A 17,828-nucleotide genomic window follows, 5' to 3' on the forward strand; every position below is an offset into this window, starting at 1 on the left:
TTCCTTCACACCAGACTAGAAAAACCATGTCTTTATCAATCAGGCTTTGTGCATTTGAGAATTGTCATATTGAAACTAAACTGTTGGAAAACAAAAAGATAAAGTACCCACACACTCAGTTCTCGTTCGATGACATCACACATCATCTGTGACTGAGTTAAGTCATGGTCGACATACATGATCTACGAGTGATTATACCCACACTACAGTCACATCAACATTACATAAAAGTACAGCATTGAATGCACACACACAAATGTTAAATGCATTCTCTTTATGCTTTGCTGTTGTATTTCAAACACTTTTAAGCTAACACATGAATCGAAAACTAATATGCAAAACATGTGGATCTATTTTTATTTCACAGGTGTGTTCACAGCTTTCCTGAAGAAGTTGTTGTGTCCATTTAAAAAAAAAAAAAAAGTAAATTAAGAATAACACAGCATTGTACATATACCTTTGTGTTCTTTCGAGCGACGCTAAGCCACATCTGCAAAGAATGTATGGACTTGTGTTTTTACCTCTTGATGACTTCCATACCAGGAACTGTTGCTAGAGTCCTAAACCTAAATCATGAAGAGCAGCCCAAGGACACATTAGCGCTCAGAAATGTCCACCAGTGGTGGAAGAAGTATTTAGATTATTTATAAATAAAAGTGTCAGAACATAGTCTAATTTACTAATTACCACTGAAGAGTACAGAGGTATGAGCAGTAATATGTAATGTAAGCATTTAAAATTTAAGTATTCATCAAGCAGGATGGCCCCTCTCAGTGTTATATCATGGTGGTCGAATTTAAAATTGCTGCACACCAATCTAGCATATTTTATATTTTCATTATAGATGGCTTAATCTGCAGTAGTGGTAACGCAAAAACTGTCTATAAAGATACTTTATAGACAGTCTATGTGGTAACTAAGTGTAGAGTGGTAATAAGTAAAATTTTGCCCCCTCAAATTGGAGGAGAAATTTGGTTGTTGCAGCAGCACAAGAACAAAAATAAGTAACCTAAAGATAAATAAAGTCAAAAATATATAAATAAGAGGTATATAAAACTAAAATAACGTTTGGACACCCCTGTGATAGATGAATAAAAAACATTGTAATACAATGTTGACTGTTGTCCTTAATTGAGAAAATATATACAAACATTACACCACCATCTAGCGGTCAAAAGTGGAACTGGATCCATTGCATCCATTCCAGTGACCAGTTCCGGTTTACAGATGCAGCCCGTTACTCAAGGAGTCCTGACCGGGTTTTGCAGGACACGGATTTGTGAATGCTAAGATAGCGAAGGAATGTCCCGCCTTACTCTGCCTTTCTCTGCCTCTGATTGGCTTACCCTGACTTTCTAACCCCTACAACCAATCCCGCTCCTTTTGCCTAAACCTAGCCAATCCAACCAACGAAGGCTGCGAGTTCTAGCCAATCAGAGGAAGCGTAGGGCGGGTCATTCCTTCCCTATCCTAGAACTCTGAAATTTGCTTACAGGACAGTCAGTCACAGACACCTCCGTGTGGGCGTGACCGACCGGCTTACCTCCATAACAGCCACTAAGCAACCACCAAACCAGCAGGTCGGGCAGCACTGAGTGCAAGTCATCCTGACTACATCATTTTTTCCAACACTTGCTGGGGCTGTACTGTAGTTTGCTAGCTAGCTCTGTTAGCCAGCTGGTACAGTAATTAGCAGCGGGTGACGGAGTAAACGCACACCTCCGTGGTTGGCAACTTGTGTTAGCTCGCCGCCGAGAACCACATGGATCCTCAAAACACCAACACGACCAGTGAAGCGAAGATGTTGTTGAACCACGCGAAGACTCTCAGGCTGCACACCGGGAATTTAGTCAACCGAAGTCGTCTGAAAAAGAAATGTCCGGGCTCTCCCAGCGAGGAGGTAAGATAACCTAAAACATGTCTCGTGTAAAACAACGGCAGTTAACAGTTAGCTAACGTTACTTTTGTTGCGTTGTGCCTGTGTGACAGGTTAGCTTATTAGCCTAGCCTGGAAGTTAATGGTAGGCTGCGTTACCTGGCTAAATATTTAACTAGCTAACGATACTAGTGTGTGTTAAGTGATAATGCGGCATGTGTGGAGTCAGCATGATATGAACAGTCCATAAATACATGTACTTTAAAAAGAAGTATGTCAAATTGTACCTGTCGTAGTTAATAATGAAGTGAAGCAAGTTAACGTTAGCTTAAAAGTTTAAGTCATGTGGGTCTTGTTTATGTTATGAGGGCATGTAATATGATTCACTTTATTAACCAGGCAAAGGCAGGTTGTTTACTTATAGTAACATGTGATTAATGATTGTTGTAAGCCGCCCATTCAAAACATACTTTAAGCCTGGAGAGATCAAGCATCACCTGTAGGCAGGTGTGCCATTGAAACTGTTTGTTTTAAGTTTTAGATAAGGCATTATCAAAGAGCAGTACTCAAAATCTATTGAAATGGTCATGTGACAGTCAAAAATGTAGCGCTATACATACATGTGTCTATGTATATAATATATCTTTACAGTCATTAATGTGTTGATATTTTCCTTAGAATAATACTGTATTTGTAAATGTCAGTCCTAATTTCTCTGAGTCTAAATTGATGTCTTTGTATAGCTTATTTGTAAAATCCAAAGATATATTTAAAACACACAGGGGAAGGCAGCAAATTTATATATGGTTTGTATGTATGGTTTTATTTCCTTTTTACTGTTTAGAGTTTATGCAGTTTTATGTGCGCGCAAATAAATAAATACCCACATTTAATAATGTGTAATTAATAGTGTTTGCCATTTTGCTTGAAGGTATACTATGCAGGATTTTCCAAAAGACAAAGTCTTAAGTATGTACATAAGTAACCTTAGGTAATCTTCTGCATCTCACCATTAAGGCTGTTCATAGCCAAGCCCCTTCCCACCTGTCTGAGCTCCTTCATATCTATACACCCTCCCGTACTCTTAGATCCTCTTCTTCAATCCAATTCACATCACCATCTGCCTGCTTGACTACCATGGGCTCTTTAGCCTTCAGCCCTTCTGCCCCCCGCCTCTGAACTCTCTCCCCCACGATATTCGCAGTATCGACTCCCTTCCCACCTTCAAATCCCGTCTGCAAACACACCTTTTAAAGCTGGCATATTCAGTCTGATTAAATGGTGACACACATATTGAGACCTGCAGTGAAGATGATTTTATTATGATGATTCTACATTTTTTTTGTCGAGTCATTTTATTACCTTTTATTATATATTATGAAATTGTCTCATTTTATGATCTGTAGATACATTGCTTCTTGTTTTTTTTTTGTGTGAGTGCTTGAGTGCTTTGAAAGCCGCCTCTAAATAAGATGCATTATCATTATCATTATTATTATTATCATCCCTGTCAGTCATCACCTATGATCCACATCCACTGAAAGTGTGTGATGGTGTATTTTTCTGCTTAGACTCTGCCCTCTACCTGGATTTTATTATTTCCTGGGCTCAGGGAGTTTATGGACATGTATCCACATAGTGCTCATGTGAGGCTGTGGCTTTACAAAAAAAAAACGGTAGAGACAAGGTGCCAAGAGACAAGGCATCACAGAAAAACATTAAAAGCAAATATACGGAAGTGATACGCCACACAAGCGTGAATTTGGAGTATTAAGATAGATTTTAAAAAAATGTGTTGACTGACTTATCCATGAATGACTACTCATTATGACACTGCATTTACACTGTGATTATATAAAGGTGTGGTGGCAATTTCAATGAAGGGTGTGGTCTGACTTGTTTTACCTTTTTAATGACTTAATGATAAATGAACTGAAGCATCTCCAGGTTGTTGTTTTTTTTTTTTTTTAACATTTTCTGCACTCACATGCACATTTCTCACTTACTCATACACTTATTACACCACTGATGCAGCTGGCCTCCTCACCATGCTTATTCTTTTGTAAATCATTGCACAATATTAATAATTCATCAGCACTTTAACTTGACTTGTCTTCTCTCCTTTTCCCACACTTTGAGCCAGTTTTGGATGTTTATAACAGTCAAGTTTCAGGGACCCTTTTCTGAGAATGTGCATGTTTGAGGGATGTTGATTTAACTTTGTTTTTCTGTTTGACATTTCAGCTTCAAGACTGCATTCAAGCCACACTGAGCGATTGGTTCTCCGCCACAAAACCGCCATCCGAGGTGGGGAGACGTTTACAGTTCCCTTAAAGTTTTCATGTAGTAAATGTATGAGTATAGCAGGACATCTAATACAGATACTCCTCTAAAAGTTTTGCATGTTTTTATTGACACAGAGAAATGAACAGTTGTATTTGCAGTGATGGTCATTTATGGTCAGACCAGCAGTATGTGAATGAGCAGTCCCAGTCCAAGCACTGGGACTGCCGTCGGGCAGTCCCAGTGCTTGGAAAAATAAAATAACTGTAGTGATGGACATCAAAGGATGCCTGTAGGCATACTGAAAAGAAGCTGTCATGATGAATGTTCATGCAGTGCTGGCTGCCAAAGGCGCCATTCCAAACGTACGTCTGTCTGTTGGGGATGGGGGCTGGGTGGAGAGCACAGGAACTTTGCTATGGGGATTTTGCTCGTAAACTCTTGTACGATTTATGACTGATGATGAGAAAGAAGTGGTCATTGGATAATCAGTTTTCATCAAACTAACGTGTTATGAAAATACTGAAATGGAGGTTAAAAGGCTGCAGATCCAATGCAGTGAACGACCATTCCTGCTGAACACACCCCTGCTCTGCCTGTTTTGCCAGGCTCAGCTAATCTGCTTCATCTTTTATTACCACGCCCACTGAACTCAGATGGGGCTGGGGGAGGTTTGAAAGAGTTCAACCAAAGGCTCTCAAATACTTGCAAATACAAAGCTTATTAGACACATCCCCTGCAGGGAAATGTCAAGTGTGACTCATGGAATCATTCACCTCAGGTTGAGTTTGGTGGTGGCCGACTAAAAGACAGGTTTTGTAATGCTGTGACTATGTTATAAACATCAACATTTTTTAAAGTTCATGCCTCATTATTCTCTGCCTCTTTTTGAAATGCACTTTGTTATGTAAATGTGACGGCAATTTTACATTTAGATCTCATGTCTTAACCTAACAGCATTCTGACTTGGATGCTGCTAAGTTTAGAAAAGTACATCACTTCACTGTAATGCAACCTTTAAAACCAGGATAGACAACATTAATGATATTATAATATATAAAATCTAAGACAATATGTAGTTTAATATCATGATATCGATTTAATATCGATATATTGTCCAGCCCTATTATCAAGCCTTTTGTGCAAATAAAATCATGTTGGTTTAATAAAGCACAAAATGCTATGAGTGAAACTATTTTGGGGAGATTCCTCTCATGACAGAATGGTCTAAAAATGTTTTTCCCTTATCATGCAGGGAAAAATATTTAAAAACAAATAGTGATAATAATAACCTTATTCAACCTCAAAAGTACCACACTGAGACTGGTTAAGAGGACGAAGTTGAGAGAATTAAGTCAAGAATACCCAACCAAAAATCTGAGGAGGGTGAAGCACCAGACTCCAAACATAACAAGAAAAGCTTCTGTTTTGAAGTGGAAATACTTCTGCAGAAAGTAAACGCCAATTGAGCTGTCATATTTAGTAGCATCACACAAACAGATGCATGGGACGCATTCATCAACCACCTGACCTGCACACCACCAACTTTGCATTACAGTAGCACCATTGTCAAGACTGAGGACAGAGACGAGCGCCACGGTGCTTTCCAAACTGTTTAGAGTTAGAGAGGGAGAGAGGTTGAAGATGAAGGTGGACAATGACATGCAGTGTTTCTGTATGCTATTAATAACGTACACAGAATGCTGCTTTGTCATTTTTTGTCCCGCCTGCCTGAACTGCCAGTGATATTTTCTTGCATGAACAATCACTAATTATTAGATGGCATGATTCCCATGAACACAACTGTTGTGAACTGAGGAGTTAATTTAGTGTTTATGGCAAGAAACTGTAATACTTGTGGTAAAATTATCAAAAATAATTAGTAAAAATATTATAAATGATACAAATATTGCGGTTTAAATTCTACAATAGTATACAATTGTAAAACTGAAGAAAATGCAATAACATTTTTTTTTTTAACAAACATACCAGTACAAAATGTGCCCTTATGTGTGTGTAGATAGTGTTCTTACCTAAGAACGTTGGTGAATGTCACAATCTTCATGAAAACTGCATAAGTGGGATTTAAGGAGAAATTTCTTTGTGGTGAATGAGGCCCATTGATGTAAACAAAAATAAAAAAACAATGACCGTCCAGCTTACTTGTACTAGTAGCAATAATAATAATAATAATAATAAACTTTATTTGTATTGCACCTTTCTTAACAAAGTTACAAGGTGCATGCATAAGGAATAAAAAATACAGTGACAATAACATAGTAAAACAACAATTAAAAAAACAAAACGTAACAACAATAATGAATAAACAGAAGGAGAAAAGAGAACAAGAGCATAGATGCACTAGACTGCTGTCATTAGCAGGAATAAAATGCCTTTTTATAAAAACAAGTTTTTAGAAGAGATTTAAAATTTAAAATTAAAAGGAGCTGGCTAACTTGATGTCCTCAGGAATATCGTTCCATAATCGGGGCGCATAGATAGCAAAGGCCCTGTCTCCCTTAGTCACAAGCCTAGTCCTAGGTATAACCAGTAGAGGCATATTTGAGGACCTCAAATTACCGACTGGCTTGTAGGGAATTAAAAGCTCCGTGATGTAGCCAGGAGCTAGGTCATGGAGAGCTTTAAAAGTTAACAATAAAATTTTAAAATTAATTCTAAATTTAACTGCCAGCCAATGAAGTGCAGCTAAAACTGGAGTTATTTGCTCAAATCTCCTTGAACCAGTGATCAGTCTGGCAGCAGCGTTTTGCACCAACTGCAGATGGTGGAGACAACTCTGGCTAAGACAGGTGTAGAGGGCGTTGCAGTAGTCTAAGTGGGAGGACACAAGGGCATTTACAGTTTTGTTGAGGTCTTGGAAAGATAAAAATGATCTAATTTTAGAAATGTTTCTTAGGTGCATAAAACAAGATTGCCCGGTTTTCTTAATATGGGCCTCAAAACAAAGATTAGAATCAAATAAAACACCGAGATTTCTTGCAACATCTTTGACATTCACAGCAAGACAACTGGGGTTAGAGGATTTAAGTGGGACATAAAGCTGGGTGTTGTCAGCATAACAATGAAACTGAATGTTGTGTTTGTGGATAACCTGACCAAGAGGGAGCATATATATTGAAAATAATAAAGGGCCAAGGATAGATCCTTGTGGGACACCACAGGAGAGATGGGCAGATGATGATGAGGCATTGCCAATAACAACAGAAAGGGTTCTCTCTGAGAGGTAGGAACGGAGCAAATTAAGGGCAGTGCCACCTAGACCTACCTAGGACTCTAACTGGTTCAAAAGTATGGCGTGGTCCACCGTGTCAAAGGCTGCACTTAAATCTAGGAGAACCAGAATTGAGGAGTCACCAGCATCTAGAGTTAAAAGAAGATAATTTGTAACCTTAACCAAGGCAGTCTCAGTGCTGTGATGGGCTCTAAAGCCAGATTGGAACTTTTCAAATAAACTGTTGTTACTCAAATGAGTAAGGAGCTGAGTGGAGATCAGTTTTTCTAAAATCTTCGATAAAAAGGATAATTTTGAGATGGGTCTGTAATTAACAAGAAGATGAGGATCAAGACCAGGTTTCTTTAAAATAGGTTGGATTAAAGCATGCTTAAAAGAGGAGGGAAAAACACCGGAGACTAAGAAGTTATTTAAAATGGAAAGGACGGTGGGACCAATGGTTTCTAACACCTCCTTTAAAAAAGATGTGGGAATAATATCCAATTGGCAAGACGAGGGCTTCATATGTGAAATGGTTTTAGTAAGAGTTAACAGAGTGGTGGGTTCGAATTGATTGAGTGATGCTGAAATTATAGGTGAGACTGAAACAACATGGGTAGATGATGTGGTCTGAAATCTAATGTTCTTAACTTTGTCCTGGAAAAATTGGAGAAATTCTTCACATTTTTCAGAGGATGGAAATAGGAAGAGACGGAGGGGGGGAAATGACTGAGTTATCACTTTAAACAGGGTCCTAGGGTTATTACTGTTATTGGCGATGATGTTGGAGTAATATGTGATTTTACCATTCTTAACAGACTGTTGGTAAGATGCCATGAGTTGTTTTAAGCAAATAAGGTAAGTGGTTGATTTATTTGCCTACCATTTGCGTTCTGCTCTTCTGCACTGTCTCTTCATGGATCTGGTACGTTCATTTAGCCACAGTTGTGGATTATGTTTAGGGATTCTAGTTTTGAAGGGTGCAGTAGAGTCTAGGAAGTCCATGGTGTTGGTTGAAGTAAGTTAAAGTATCTGAGGCACTCTAATTGTAAGTTAAAAATCCTTTATTAAGCCATGCATTACCAGTGTGCTGCCATGTGTGCCCTGGGTCACATGACCTCTTGATGAGTTTTAAATTGAACACCTCTCCATATTGCATTTTATACCCTGATCAAGACTTTTTTAGTCAAAAACATTGGTAATCCATGAATTGAAACACCATTGACTTCCATTACAAGTGAGCTGGACAGTCATTGTTCTTTATTCTTGTTCGACCACTTGACCTATCCTTGAAGAGCACCTTACTTCAGCATCACCAACACCAAGTTTCTTAACCCAGCGCATCGCTACCTATTCTTTCTTAAGATGGATGTTACTGTAGTCATTCAGATCACAAACTTTTTGCAAAAATTAGCTTTGCCAATTTTTTAAGAGGAAGGAACTACCTTCATCACATTGTTGGATCTAAATGCTAAACACAGTGCTTTTTGGTGAGTAACTTTAAATATAAAAAGTAACTTTTGCTTGTTTACAATAAATCTCCAAAGGGAACCTTAACTTAGGCCTGGAAAATAATTTAATTAGTTTATCAGTGATGCAGTCTGTGGAAAAAAACAGATTCTCTTTTTATGCTGTAAGTTTTTGACTCTCAGCTGATTTTCCGTGGTGCCATCGCTCCCTCTTATTATGCATGGCAGAGCTGGAATAAACCTCCAAACCAAGTGGCAACCTCCAGGGCTAAAAACTGAAGTCAATGCGAAAGTTCCAAAAACTGCAGTTGCTCTTGAGGGCGGCTCCAAGAGCCAGTCAGTCCTCATAAACGGCAATGTTAAAACCAACTTTACAGCAGAAGTAAATATTTTTACAGCCTGGTACAAAAAATGGTTTTAGTCTCTATAGCTAATTTCCCCCTTCATAACAACTGCACGGGGTGATTTTTATTTAACTCACTGGTTTACATTATAATTTTATTAAGGCTTAAAGTTATGCTAGTTTAAGGGCAGGCTACTTGAGCAACAGGCTGTCTGCGAGGCATCGCTACAGTCCATAAGTCAGATCCAGCCGTCGCTCCTTACAGCTCCAACCTCTCATCCTAATTTGATCACCTCTGGCTCCAAAAAAACAAGATGACAACAGCCACAATGCCAAACTGGAGACTCGAAATGGGAGTCCACAAACCAACGGATGATGCACAGTAGCTACGTCCATTATTTTATAGTCTGTGGCCCCAGCCCTTTGTTCTTTTAAATCAAGGCTTAAAACTTTTATGTTTGCTTATCTAAAGCACTCTGAATTGTGTTTGCGTCTGAAGTGTTATATAAATAAACTTGCCTTGCCTTGCACAGTAGATGCCAAATATTGTTAAAGCATTATGGCTTTAAACATTTCATGTCTGGAAGAGGTTTCAGTCACAAAAACACATGACACACTTGGTATATAAAGTTCTTGTCTTGTCATGTAGGACTTCCCTGACACACTGGACTGCTCCATCCCTCAGGCAACAGATGCCATAACACCAGAGGAGAGGGAGGAACTGAGGGTTTCAGGTTAGTACTGGTTTTGTCATCAACTTTAGTGTCTTGGTGGAATGTGACGGGAGCCCTGCTTCAGCCTGAACTCTTCCAGATAATCTTTCTTAACCTTTTCTCTTGTGTGCAGTGCAGCGTAGTGATTAAACTGTACTTTTGCTGTAGATACAAAAGCTGTTAAAGTGAATTCCTGTCAAACATTTTTATTTATTTATTTATTTGCCCCACCTATGGTAAGGACCACTGATCAAGTAATTTGACTCAATGATCAGAGCATCCCCACGCTATAAAACAACTGCGGTATGTGTGGGACGACATGTTTATGGTTGCCTTTCCTATGCAGTCAAGCTGTTCCTGTGTGAGTCGGTTGAGTCCTCCATCAGAGACGCCGTGGAGATGGGTGAGCTTTAAATCTCTTTCATGTGCCTTCTATAATTACACACAATTGATATGAAACTCAACTCTTCTCATCATACTACTTTATTTGTCTCTCATTCCTAGTCTGCCAGACGCTGGCAGTTTCCCAGCTCGACTCTGTCATCATAGCGCCACCCTGGCCTCTGGAGGGTGACAGCCAAAGTTTGGCTCACCTTCAGCCAGCCTGGGAGGAGCTGGAGGCTCTGGTCAGGAGCCAGCGGATTGCCGCCATCGGCACCTCTGATCTGGACAAAGATCTGCTGGAAGAGCTGTACAACTGGTCTCAGGTGAGCGGTGTGTGTGAACCGTAATTTGTGTCATCACTGAGCTGGGCGGACACTGTGCGATTTTATTGTGTGTGTTTACTCATATTACACATTTTAATCTACTTTCCTGCATGGTCACAACCTGAGACTTCTATGTTTACACTGTATGGCTCATTTGACTGCCTGTGACATGGTGCTCAAACTGAATGTAGGCAAGGAACCACGATCTGTTTCATACATTGACAATTCCAACAAAGTTTATTCAAATGAGATGACTGCATCCCCAACAGTGCCGACGAAGAGAAAGAAAGGCAGCATTACTTTGTAAGATTCCACTATGAATGAAAAGCGAAAAGAAAAAAATGAAGCTGCAGATGTTTGGGGAGGTGCAGACAGTCTGATCTGTCTGTTCTGCCGCTAAGTTGAGTTTTGTGTCTCAGCTGTCTCAGTCAAAGCCACAGTTTTAGCCACAACATGTGTTGTTCTACTCCAGTAACATCTAGTGATGGGTGAATAAAGCACAAATAGGGCTTCCTGTCTATTTGTGCTGAAAAAAGATTTGAAGCTTTGGGGGCTTGAAAACTTATAGCAGCCCTTTAAGACTGGAGCCAAAGCTTTACAGCACCTCACTGATTTGAATCCGGGATGCACAATATTGGATTTTTTGCCGATATCTGATATGCCAATATATAACAACTAATTTGGCCGATAACCGATCCATTTTTGCCCCATCTAATTTTAGTGATTATCAAGTCTCTTCTGTAGTGGAATTAACATCATATTATGCATATTCTTATCGTGATGGCCCACCAGCAAATGTAGACACGAAATACAATGCTTCTCAATGTATGTAATATTCATTCATTGTGCAGAATAAGCAAAAGCATGTTGGTTCATTTTAAAGCCAATATAGGCTGGTACCGATGACGTGCCAATTTTATTGCACATCCCTAATTTTAATGGTTGTTTTCTCGTGTGCAGTTAAAGTTCAACAAACCTGCATGTTATTATTAAATCTGTAATCTTTGGTTCAGAAGGAATCATTTAATATATATTATACATGATACTATGCACCATGTTAAAGTACAATAATCAATTAATACGTTGTCCAAAAAGCTTAGATGTGAAATAATTGTGCTGACAGAAACATAAATGTACCTTATTGGTGTAGTTTAGGTGTCCACTGTGGGCTCATGGGTTTGATCCTCTTGGTTGAAATTAATGTAATATTTAATGATTTGTAATGTGATGTGATTGGAAAATGATGTTCATTAAATTGGCATTATTACATGGTATGAGGTGGAAAGGTTCTCTCATCAAGTGTTCACCTCTCTTTTTATCCCACTAAAGTGCCTGTTACAAAGTTTAGCTGCAGAATTATGAAAGCTGCCAAACTGCATGAAAGTCTTTCTGAGGCATCGGTGTCATTTGAACCTTCAGACATCACCAGTCATACGGTACTTTGTGATTTGGTACAAGCTCCAACACAATGTACTGAAACAGTGCACTTCACAGGAACAAGCTTTCACCAATATCTAATAATGTTAAGACAAGGTCAGTGCAGTTTATAAGTGACTTTCTGACAAACCAGAAATCCAAATAATGGTCCAAGAGCCTGATTATTGATCATTCAAGTAATTAATCAGGTGTCGTGACCTCATCAAACTAAACGTGAAACGACAAATCATCTCGCAGAAATTCAGTCCAATTCTCAATATTAGTCTGGGCCAACTCACGGTTGAAGTTGGGGTTAATCTGCCAAGTGTGTACTTGGCATTAGAGGCAAAAGAGATGTTGACTTTTGATAACAGGACAGGTTTACCGATAATATATAATTAAAGCAAGAAAGTGATTTTCCATTATGAGCCTCGGCCAGTGTACCACTGTGTGTGCTGTTTTCCACGTTGAACCACAGAGAGCCAGTCATTGATGACGTACTGTGTCTTGTACCAGGTGAAGCCCAGCAGTAACCAGGTCAACCTGGCCTCCTGCTGTGTGATGCCTCCCGACCTGACAGCTTTCGCTAAGGAGTTTGACATCCAGCTGCTCACACACAACGATCCCAAAGGTGAAATTCAGTTTCTCTTTTTTGTCAGTCAGATGGGTTTAAAGGGAAGTTCTTTAATGGAAAGCAGTTTATAAACAGAGTGCAGGTGTCCCAAATATGACATTAAATGTTAAGCCTTGTGATATTCTTTGTTTATTGTCAACAACATCACTGAGGAAGAAGAAGAAGAAGAAGAAGAAGAAGAAGAAGAAGAAGAAGAAGAAGAAGAAGAAGAAGAAGAAGAAGAAGAAGAAGAAGAAGAAGAAGAAGAAGAAGAAGAAGAAGAAGAAGAAGAAGAAGAAGAAGAAGAAGAAGAAGAAGAAGAAGAAGAAGAAGAAGAAGAAGAAGAAGAAGAAGAAGAAGAAGAAGAAGAAGAAGAAGAAGAAGAAGAAGAAGAAGAAGAAGAAGAAGAAGAAGAAGACTTTATTGTCATTGTGCATTGCACAACGAAATTACGTGTAGTACCCTCGGCAAGATAACAGCAAAATAAAAAGGACAGACAGTATATAAATATAAATATAAAAAGACGTCAGTAAGGTATAAAAACAAAGTGCGTGGAGTTATAGCAGCAGTATAAAAACTTCAATAAAAGAGGCAGCAGGCAGTGTAAAAACAGCAGCAAGGTGAGTTAAAGTGCAACGGTGCAGTTCAAAGTGCAAAGGTCAGTTCCTCAGTTTGGGGCTGGTGTGTATGTGAGTGCAGGGGGGTTGATGGAGGCCACAGCCCTGGGGAAAAAGCTGTTCCTCAGTCTATTTGTCCTTGCTTTAAGGGCCCTGTACCTCCGTCCTGAGGGCAGGGGAGAGAACAGTCTGTGACCCGGGTGGGTGGGATCTGTGGCAATGCTGCTGGCCTTCCTCTCGAGACAGGGCTTTAAGTGTTGCCGTTGGGGTCACCTGCAGTATCAGTGAATCTCCTCTTTGCACAGTTCACTTGTACCTGTAATTTTTTTCATGAGTTTTAACCCACTCTTGTCTCGGCGTCATGTTTCCATCCACAGAGCTGATATCAGCAGCCACATTCCAGGAGGCTGTGCAGGAGGGAACGCAGGACCTGAACATCGCTGACTGGAGGCTGGAGTGGGTCCTGCGCTACTCCATCATCGTTAAGAGCAGGGGCATTATCAAGGCTAAGGGCTACCTTGTCAGTGCGAGGAAGGCAACCCCCTAGCACACCCAGCTACAGAAGAAGACATATGGACAAAGCCATTTTCCTCCTTTTTACATTCTCACACACACACACACACAACATGCAAAGTAACAGCTCCGATTAAAGGATGCTGCCAATCACCATGAGTCTTGACGTCATTGTTTTATCTTACAGATAAGGTTGCATCATGTTTGATTTCTTCAGTTTAACTTATGCAGATGTTCATGACCCTCATCTCAGTGAGATAAAAAAAGTGTCAGTTTAAGAGAAAAGACTGTAAAAGTGATCATTTTGCAGATGACTGGTACAAGAACAGACCAGCCATTTATCGACACAGTACAGGCTGCTTTAATGATGGAAAATGTCCGTTGCAATCCAAGGTGAAGGTCCCTTGACCTTGTTCTGACTCAAAGTGCCTCTCATCTTTTTCTCCTCCTGTTTTCATACCTGTTTGTCTCCACTGTGTCGGTGTGACTCAAGCTTTAAATATTTCAGTCTGGGTGATTATGAGTAGATAAGGCACAAAGAAAAGGTAGAGATTTGTTGTGTTTTCATACAGAATGATTCCAAACATTGTGAAAGGGTAGATGGGTAAAAATCACAAAAAGTCAGGTTTTATTCTTGCAGTTGATTTTACCTGCAGAATATAAACCATTTGCATTCCTCAATTGATAAAAAAATGATGCTCTAATTCAAATTAAACTTCATATGAGATGTTTATTTTATGATGCTGATCGACTTTAACAGGTAAAGCAGACAACTATATATAAAATATTATTTTATCATGCATTCTTTTCTAACCGTATGCTGTTTTTGATGATGCATTGAAATACTCACCCATTCTGTGCTCATGAGATTAATTTGAGAACTGAGGGTACAGCGATATTTTGAGATTGACATGCATAGCAGACTTCTGTCCTCTGCGTGCATTGTTGTTGTTAAAGCACTGGAAACTCCATGCCAAGGAGATGTCAAAGTTCTTTACTCTGTGGAAGGAGTTTTTATTTAAAAAAACAGTTGTTTTTCCAAACAGGATCCAGTTAATCTCATGAAGACAAATTATCTGTTGTACTGTTAACATATTTAATGTTGTCATATATCTGTATATCATGAATTGGCTTTATTAAAATTATGAAACTGATGTTTGTATTGTCACTGGTGTTAAGTATGTAAGAGATGGGATGAACTTTGGCTCATGTGGTTGTTTGATAAAGGAATTAAGATTTTGGTGTTGCCAAGAAATACAAAAATGGTTCTTGTATGAGCTGAATCAATGAAGTAGGAGATGAACTCCAACTTTTTGAAACGTTTCTTACTCTGTCCCACAGGGTTTTGAACTGGGGTGTATTCTATCAACACTGCTAAGGAAATCTGCGCTTAATGTCCATCAAGCTGTTCCACTAACACAATCCAGCCCTGCTTAATTAACGTTAACTCTAGTCAGGCTGGAACAGAGTACCCCAGGAATGAGTCAGCATTTTGGGGCGTCAGTGGCTTAGTGGTAGAACAGGCACCCCACGTACAAGGCTGTTGCCGCAGCAGCCCGGGTTCAACTCCGGCCTGTGGCCCTTTGCTGCATGTCACTCCCTCGTTCTCTCCCCCTTTCACACTTCACTATCCTATCAATTAAAGGCAAAACATGCCCATAAAAATATCTTTAAAAAAAAAAGGAATGTGTCAGCATTTTTGCACTCCCAGTTCCAGTTCTTGAAGTCAGTGGGTTTTTGGTTAGATGCCCTAAGGAAGGTCTGTGGTAACACAAGCTTACGAAACATCTACATTTTGCTCTACAACATAAATGGCAGTAACCTCTGGCATTTCTGACAGTAGACATACTGTGCCTTCCAATACCCATACTACCATACTATAAAGTGTAATAATAACTTTTATTTGTAGAGCACTTTTCGAGCTGAAAGCACAATGGGTTTTCCAAGAAGAAGAAAATACCAAACAAGAGCAACACTAATAAAACATTTGCATATACATATACCTTCACCAACATCTACACTTGAGCACATATATACCTGTAAGCATGCATACATATACACATGGTTGCAATGATGGATGACAGCCTGTTCAGATGACTGATGACCAGCTGATAAGTAATAATAGGAATATTAATTGTTTCACTGAATACAATAATCATAAATATAATCAACAACAAAATGGCATAGTATTGAATAACTGATAATGCACAGCCTCTGTGTTCTTACTGCTGTGAATATATGTTAGAATCTACAATGTATGCAGTTATTACTTATTGCAAAATAACAATCAGAGCTGTACTGGTTGACCTCCATCTCTGGCGAGCTCAGTGAAGGGTATTTTGTTTTATCCCCATGGTAACAGATATATGAGTAAGAGGGTCAATGCTCAGGGTATAACATTATGAGGAAGTAGTATGTCCCGATCATGTGCACACTGCATGCAACGGTTTGTACTTTTTAAGGGCAGCTGCAGTACCTACTAAAAGTAAAAAGAAACAGTATGTGATTGGAACGCACCAGGGCGCTGCAAATATAAGAATGCTGCAGTCAGTAAAGCAAAAGAAAAGGAAGAATTGCACAGTGTTTAATAATTTAGTAATTTAATAACACCTATTCACACATAGGTCAGATAAGCTTTGGACATGTTGAGTCGGGGGATGCAGCAGCCGGCATGTAGTGTCTCCACTTACCTACAGATATAGGCCTTCTATTAGGTACAACCACTGAGAGACTGACACCTGTTGAAGAAAACTATTAGACATCCCTTGTACATATTGTTACTGAGCTCCTTGGGAAATGATGTCTGAGGATGCTGCCTCTTCTGTTCCCTCTTAGGGGGCGTCCTTAATCCTCTTTGGGTGTGAAATCCTCAGGGTGGCATCTGCCTTTTTATTTGTGTGTGTGTGGTTAAAGGGCATATTTACAACTCACCTACAATTTTAACAGATACGTTTCACTTTTTATTTTTAACTTACCACTCTAGAAAATGTTTTTGTACTCCCTAATTTTCACTTGTTGCTACGTACATTCTTGTCTGGCTATTGAGATGGCTCCTGTTTTAACAGAATGAATAAAACCCCGGGGTTAGGTCGTAGAGTTTTACACACCTCAACATATTAGGGGTATTACAGTAAATGTATTGTAGCTATGTCAGTTCTTCTAAGTTAGCCTGCACCCTAATATTAAACACACAGCTGATATTATCTGGCCTCCTGATAATATAGCCACAGTCTTACTGTAGCCTATATCTGAATGTTCATTTATCATCAAATTAACATTTAGAAAATAAGTAGGTGTGTATAATTTACGCTTTTAGTCCGCCAGCATTTTTTTTTTAATTTATTCATTTTGCCAGGCCATCTCCTTTGTCTTTTTAAGTATTGCCCTTTATGGTGATTGCCGCTATATATTCTTCAGAGCTCTATCAAGTCCTTCCTGTAAAATGTGTTAACCTAAATTTGCGCCTAAATTTAAGTGATCAAAATAGTTTTATTAATACTTAAGTTATTTAAATAATTTTCCTTGTTTGTGTTCATTGTTAATTCAAAGGTTATTGTCATCAGCTTGCATTGTACTGTGAGTTTAGATTAATGTTACTTCCACTACACATACTTACTCCACTGTATTTGACTCCACTACACTAATTTGACAGCTATTATTCTTGTTATGTTTCCAACGATGATGTTTTATACACATTATGATCATGTGAAATATGATGCAATAATATGGATCCAGAATGTGTACGGCTGTTAATATCAGCTCCATGTCAAGTATTTACAATATTAAAATATTTAATCATTAATAATGTAAAATAATAATAATAAATAAATGAATATAGCATAGGCCTATAACATCTACACATTTTCTACATTTGATATTTAAAGTGTGTTGTGTTTATAACTTTTTCTTCAGCAATATTTTCAAAGCAGTACTTGTATTACAGCCTTGTATTTTTACTGTTACTTACACTTTTTCCATCACCACCATTTAAAGTTAGATCCGCCATCGTCTGCTCGGCCTGTATCTTCCCTCCGCTGATCTATTAG

At 38.9% G+C, this 17,828-nt stretch overlaps 1 protein-coding gene across 1 annotated transcript; it reads left to right on the forward strand.

Moving 5' to 3' along the window:
• Positions 1 to 1,502: 1,502 nt before the first annotated feature.
• gclm (glutamate-cysteine ligase, modifier subunit) lies at positions 1,503 to 14,936 on the forward strand. Its single transcript, XM_033621774.2, has 7 exons — positions 1,503 to 1,900; positions 4,121 to 4,183; positions 9,853 to 9,937; positions 10,263 to 10,319; positions 10,421 to 10,623; positions 12,556 to 12,670; positions 13,647 to 14,936. The coding sequence occupies exons 1-7, from the start codon at positions 1,763 to 1,765 to the stop codon at positions 13,814 to 13,816; spliced, it is 831 nt and encodes a 276-aa protein (XP_033477665.1). The 5' UTR covers positions 1,503 to 1,762; the 3' UTR covers positions 13,817 to 14,936.
• Positions 14,937 to 17,828: the final 2,892 nt, after the last annotated feature.

Source organism: Epinephelus lanceolatus, chromosome 6 (assembly GCF_041903045.1).
Source record: "Epinephelus lanceolatus isolate andai-2023 chromosome 6, ASM4190304v1, whole genome shotgun sequence".
NCBI classification, from domain to species: Eukaryota; Metazoa; Chordata; class Actinopteri; order Perciformes; family Serranidae; genus Epinephelus; species Epinephelus lanceolatus.

Coding starts and splice junctions, on each gene's coding strand:
- gclm (XM_033621774.2), top strand. CDS start 1,763: ATGGATCCTCAAAACACCAACACGACCAGTGAAGCGAAGATGTTGTTG. Junction 9,938..10,262: donor GGAGGAACTGAGGGTTTCAG/GTTAGTACTGGT, acceptor TTTCCTATGCAG/TCAAGCTGTTCCTGTGTGAG. Junction 10,320..10,420: donor CAGAGACGCCGTGGAGATGG/GTGAGCTTTAAA, acceptor TCTCATTCCTAG/TCTGCCAGACGCTGGCAGTT.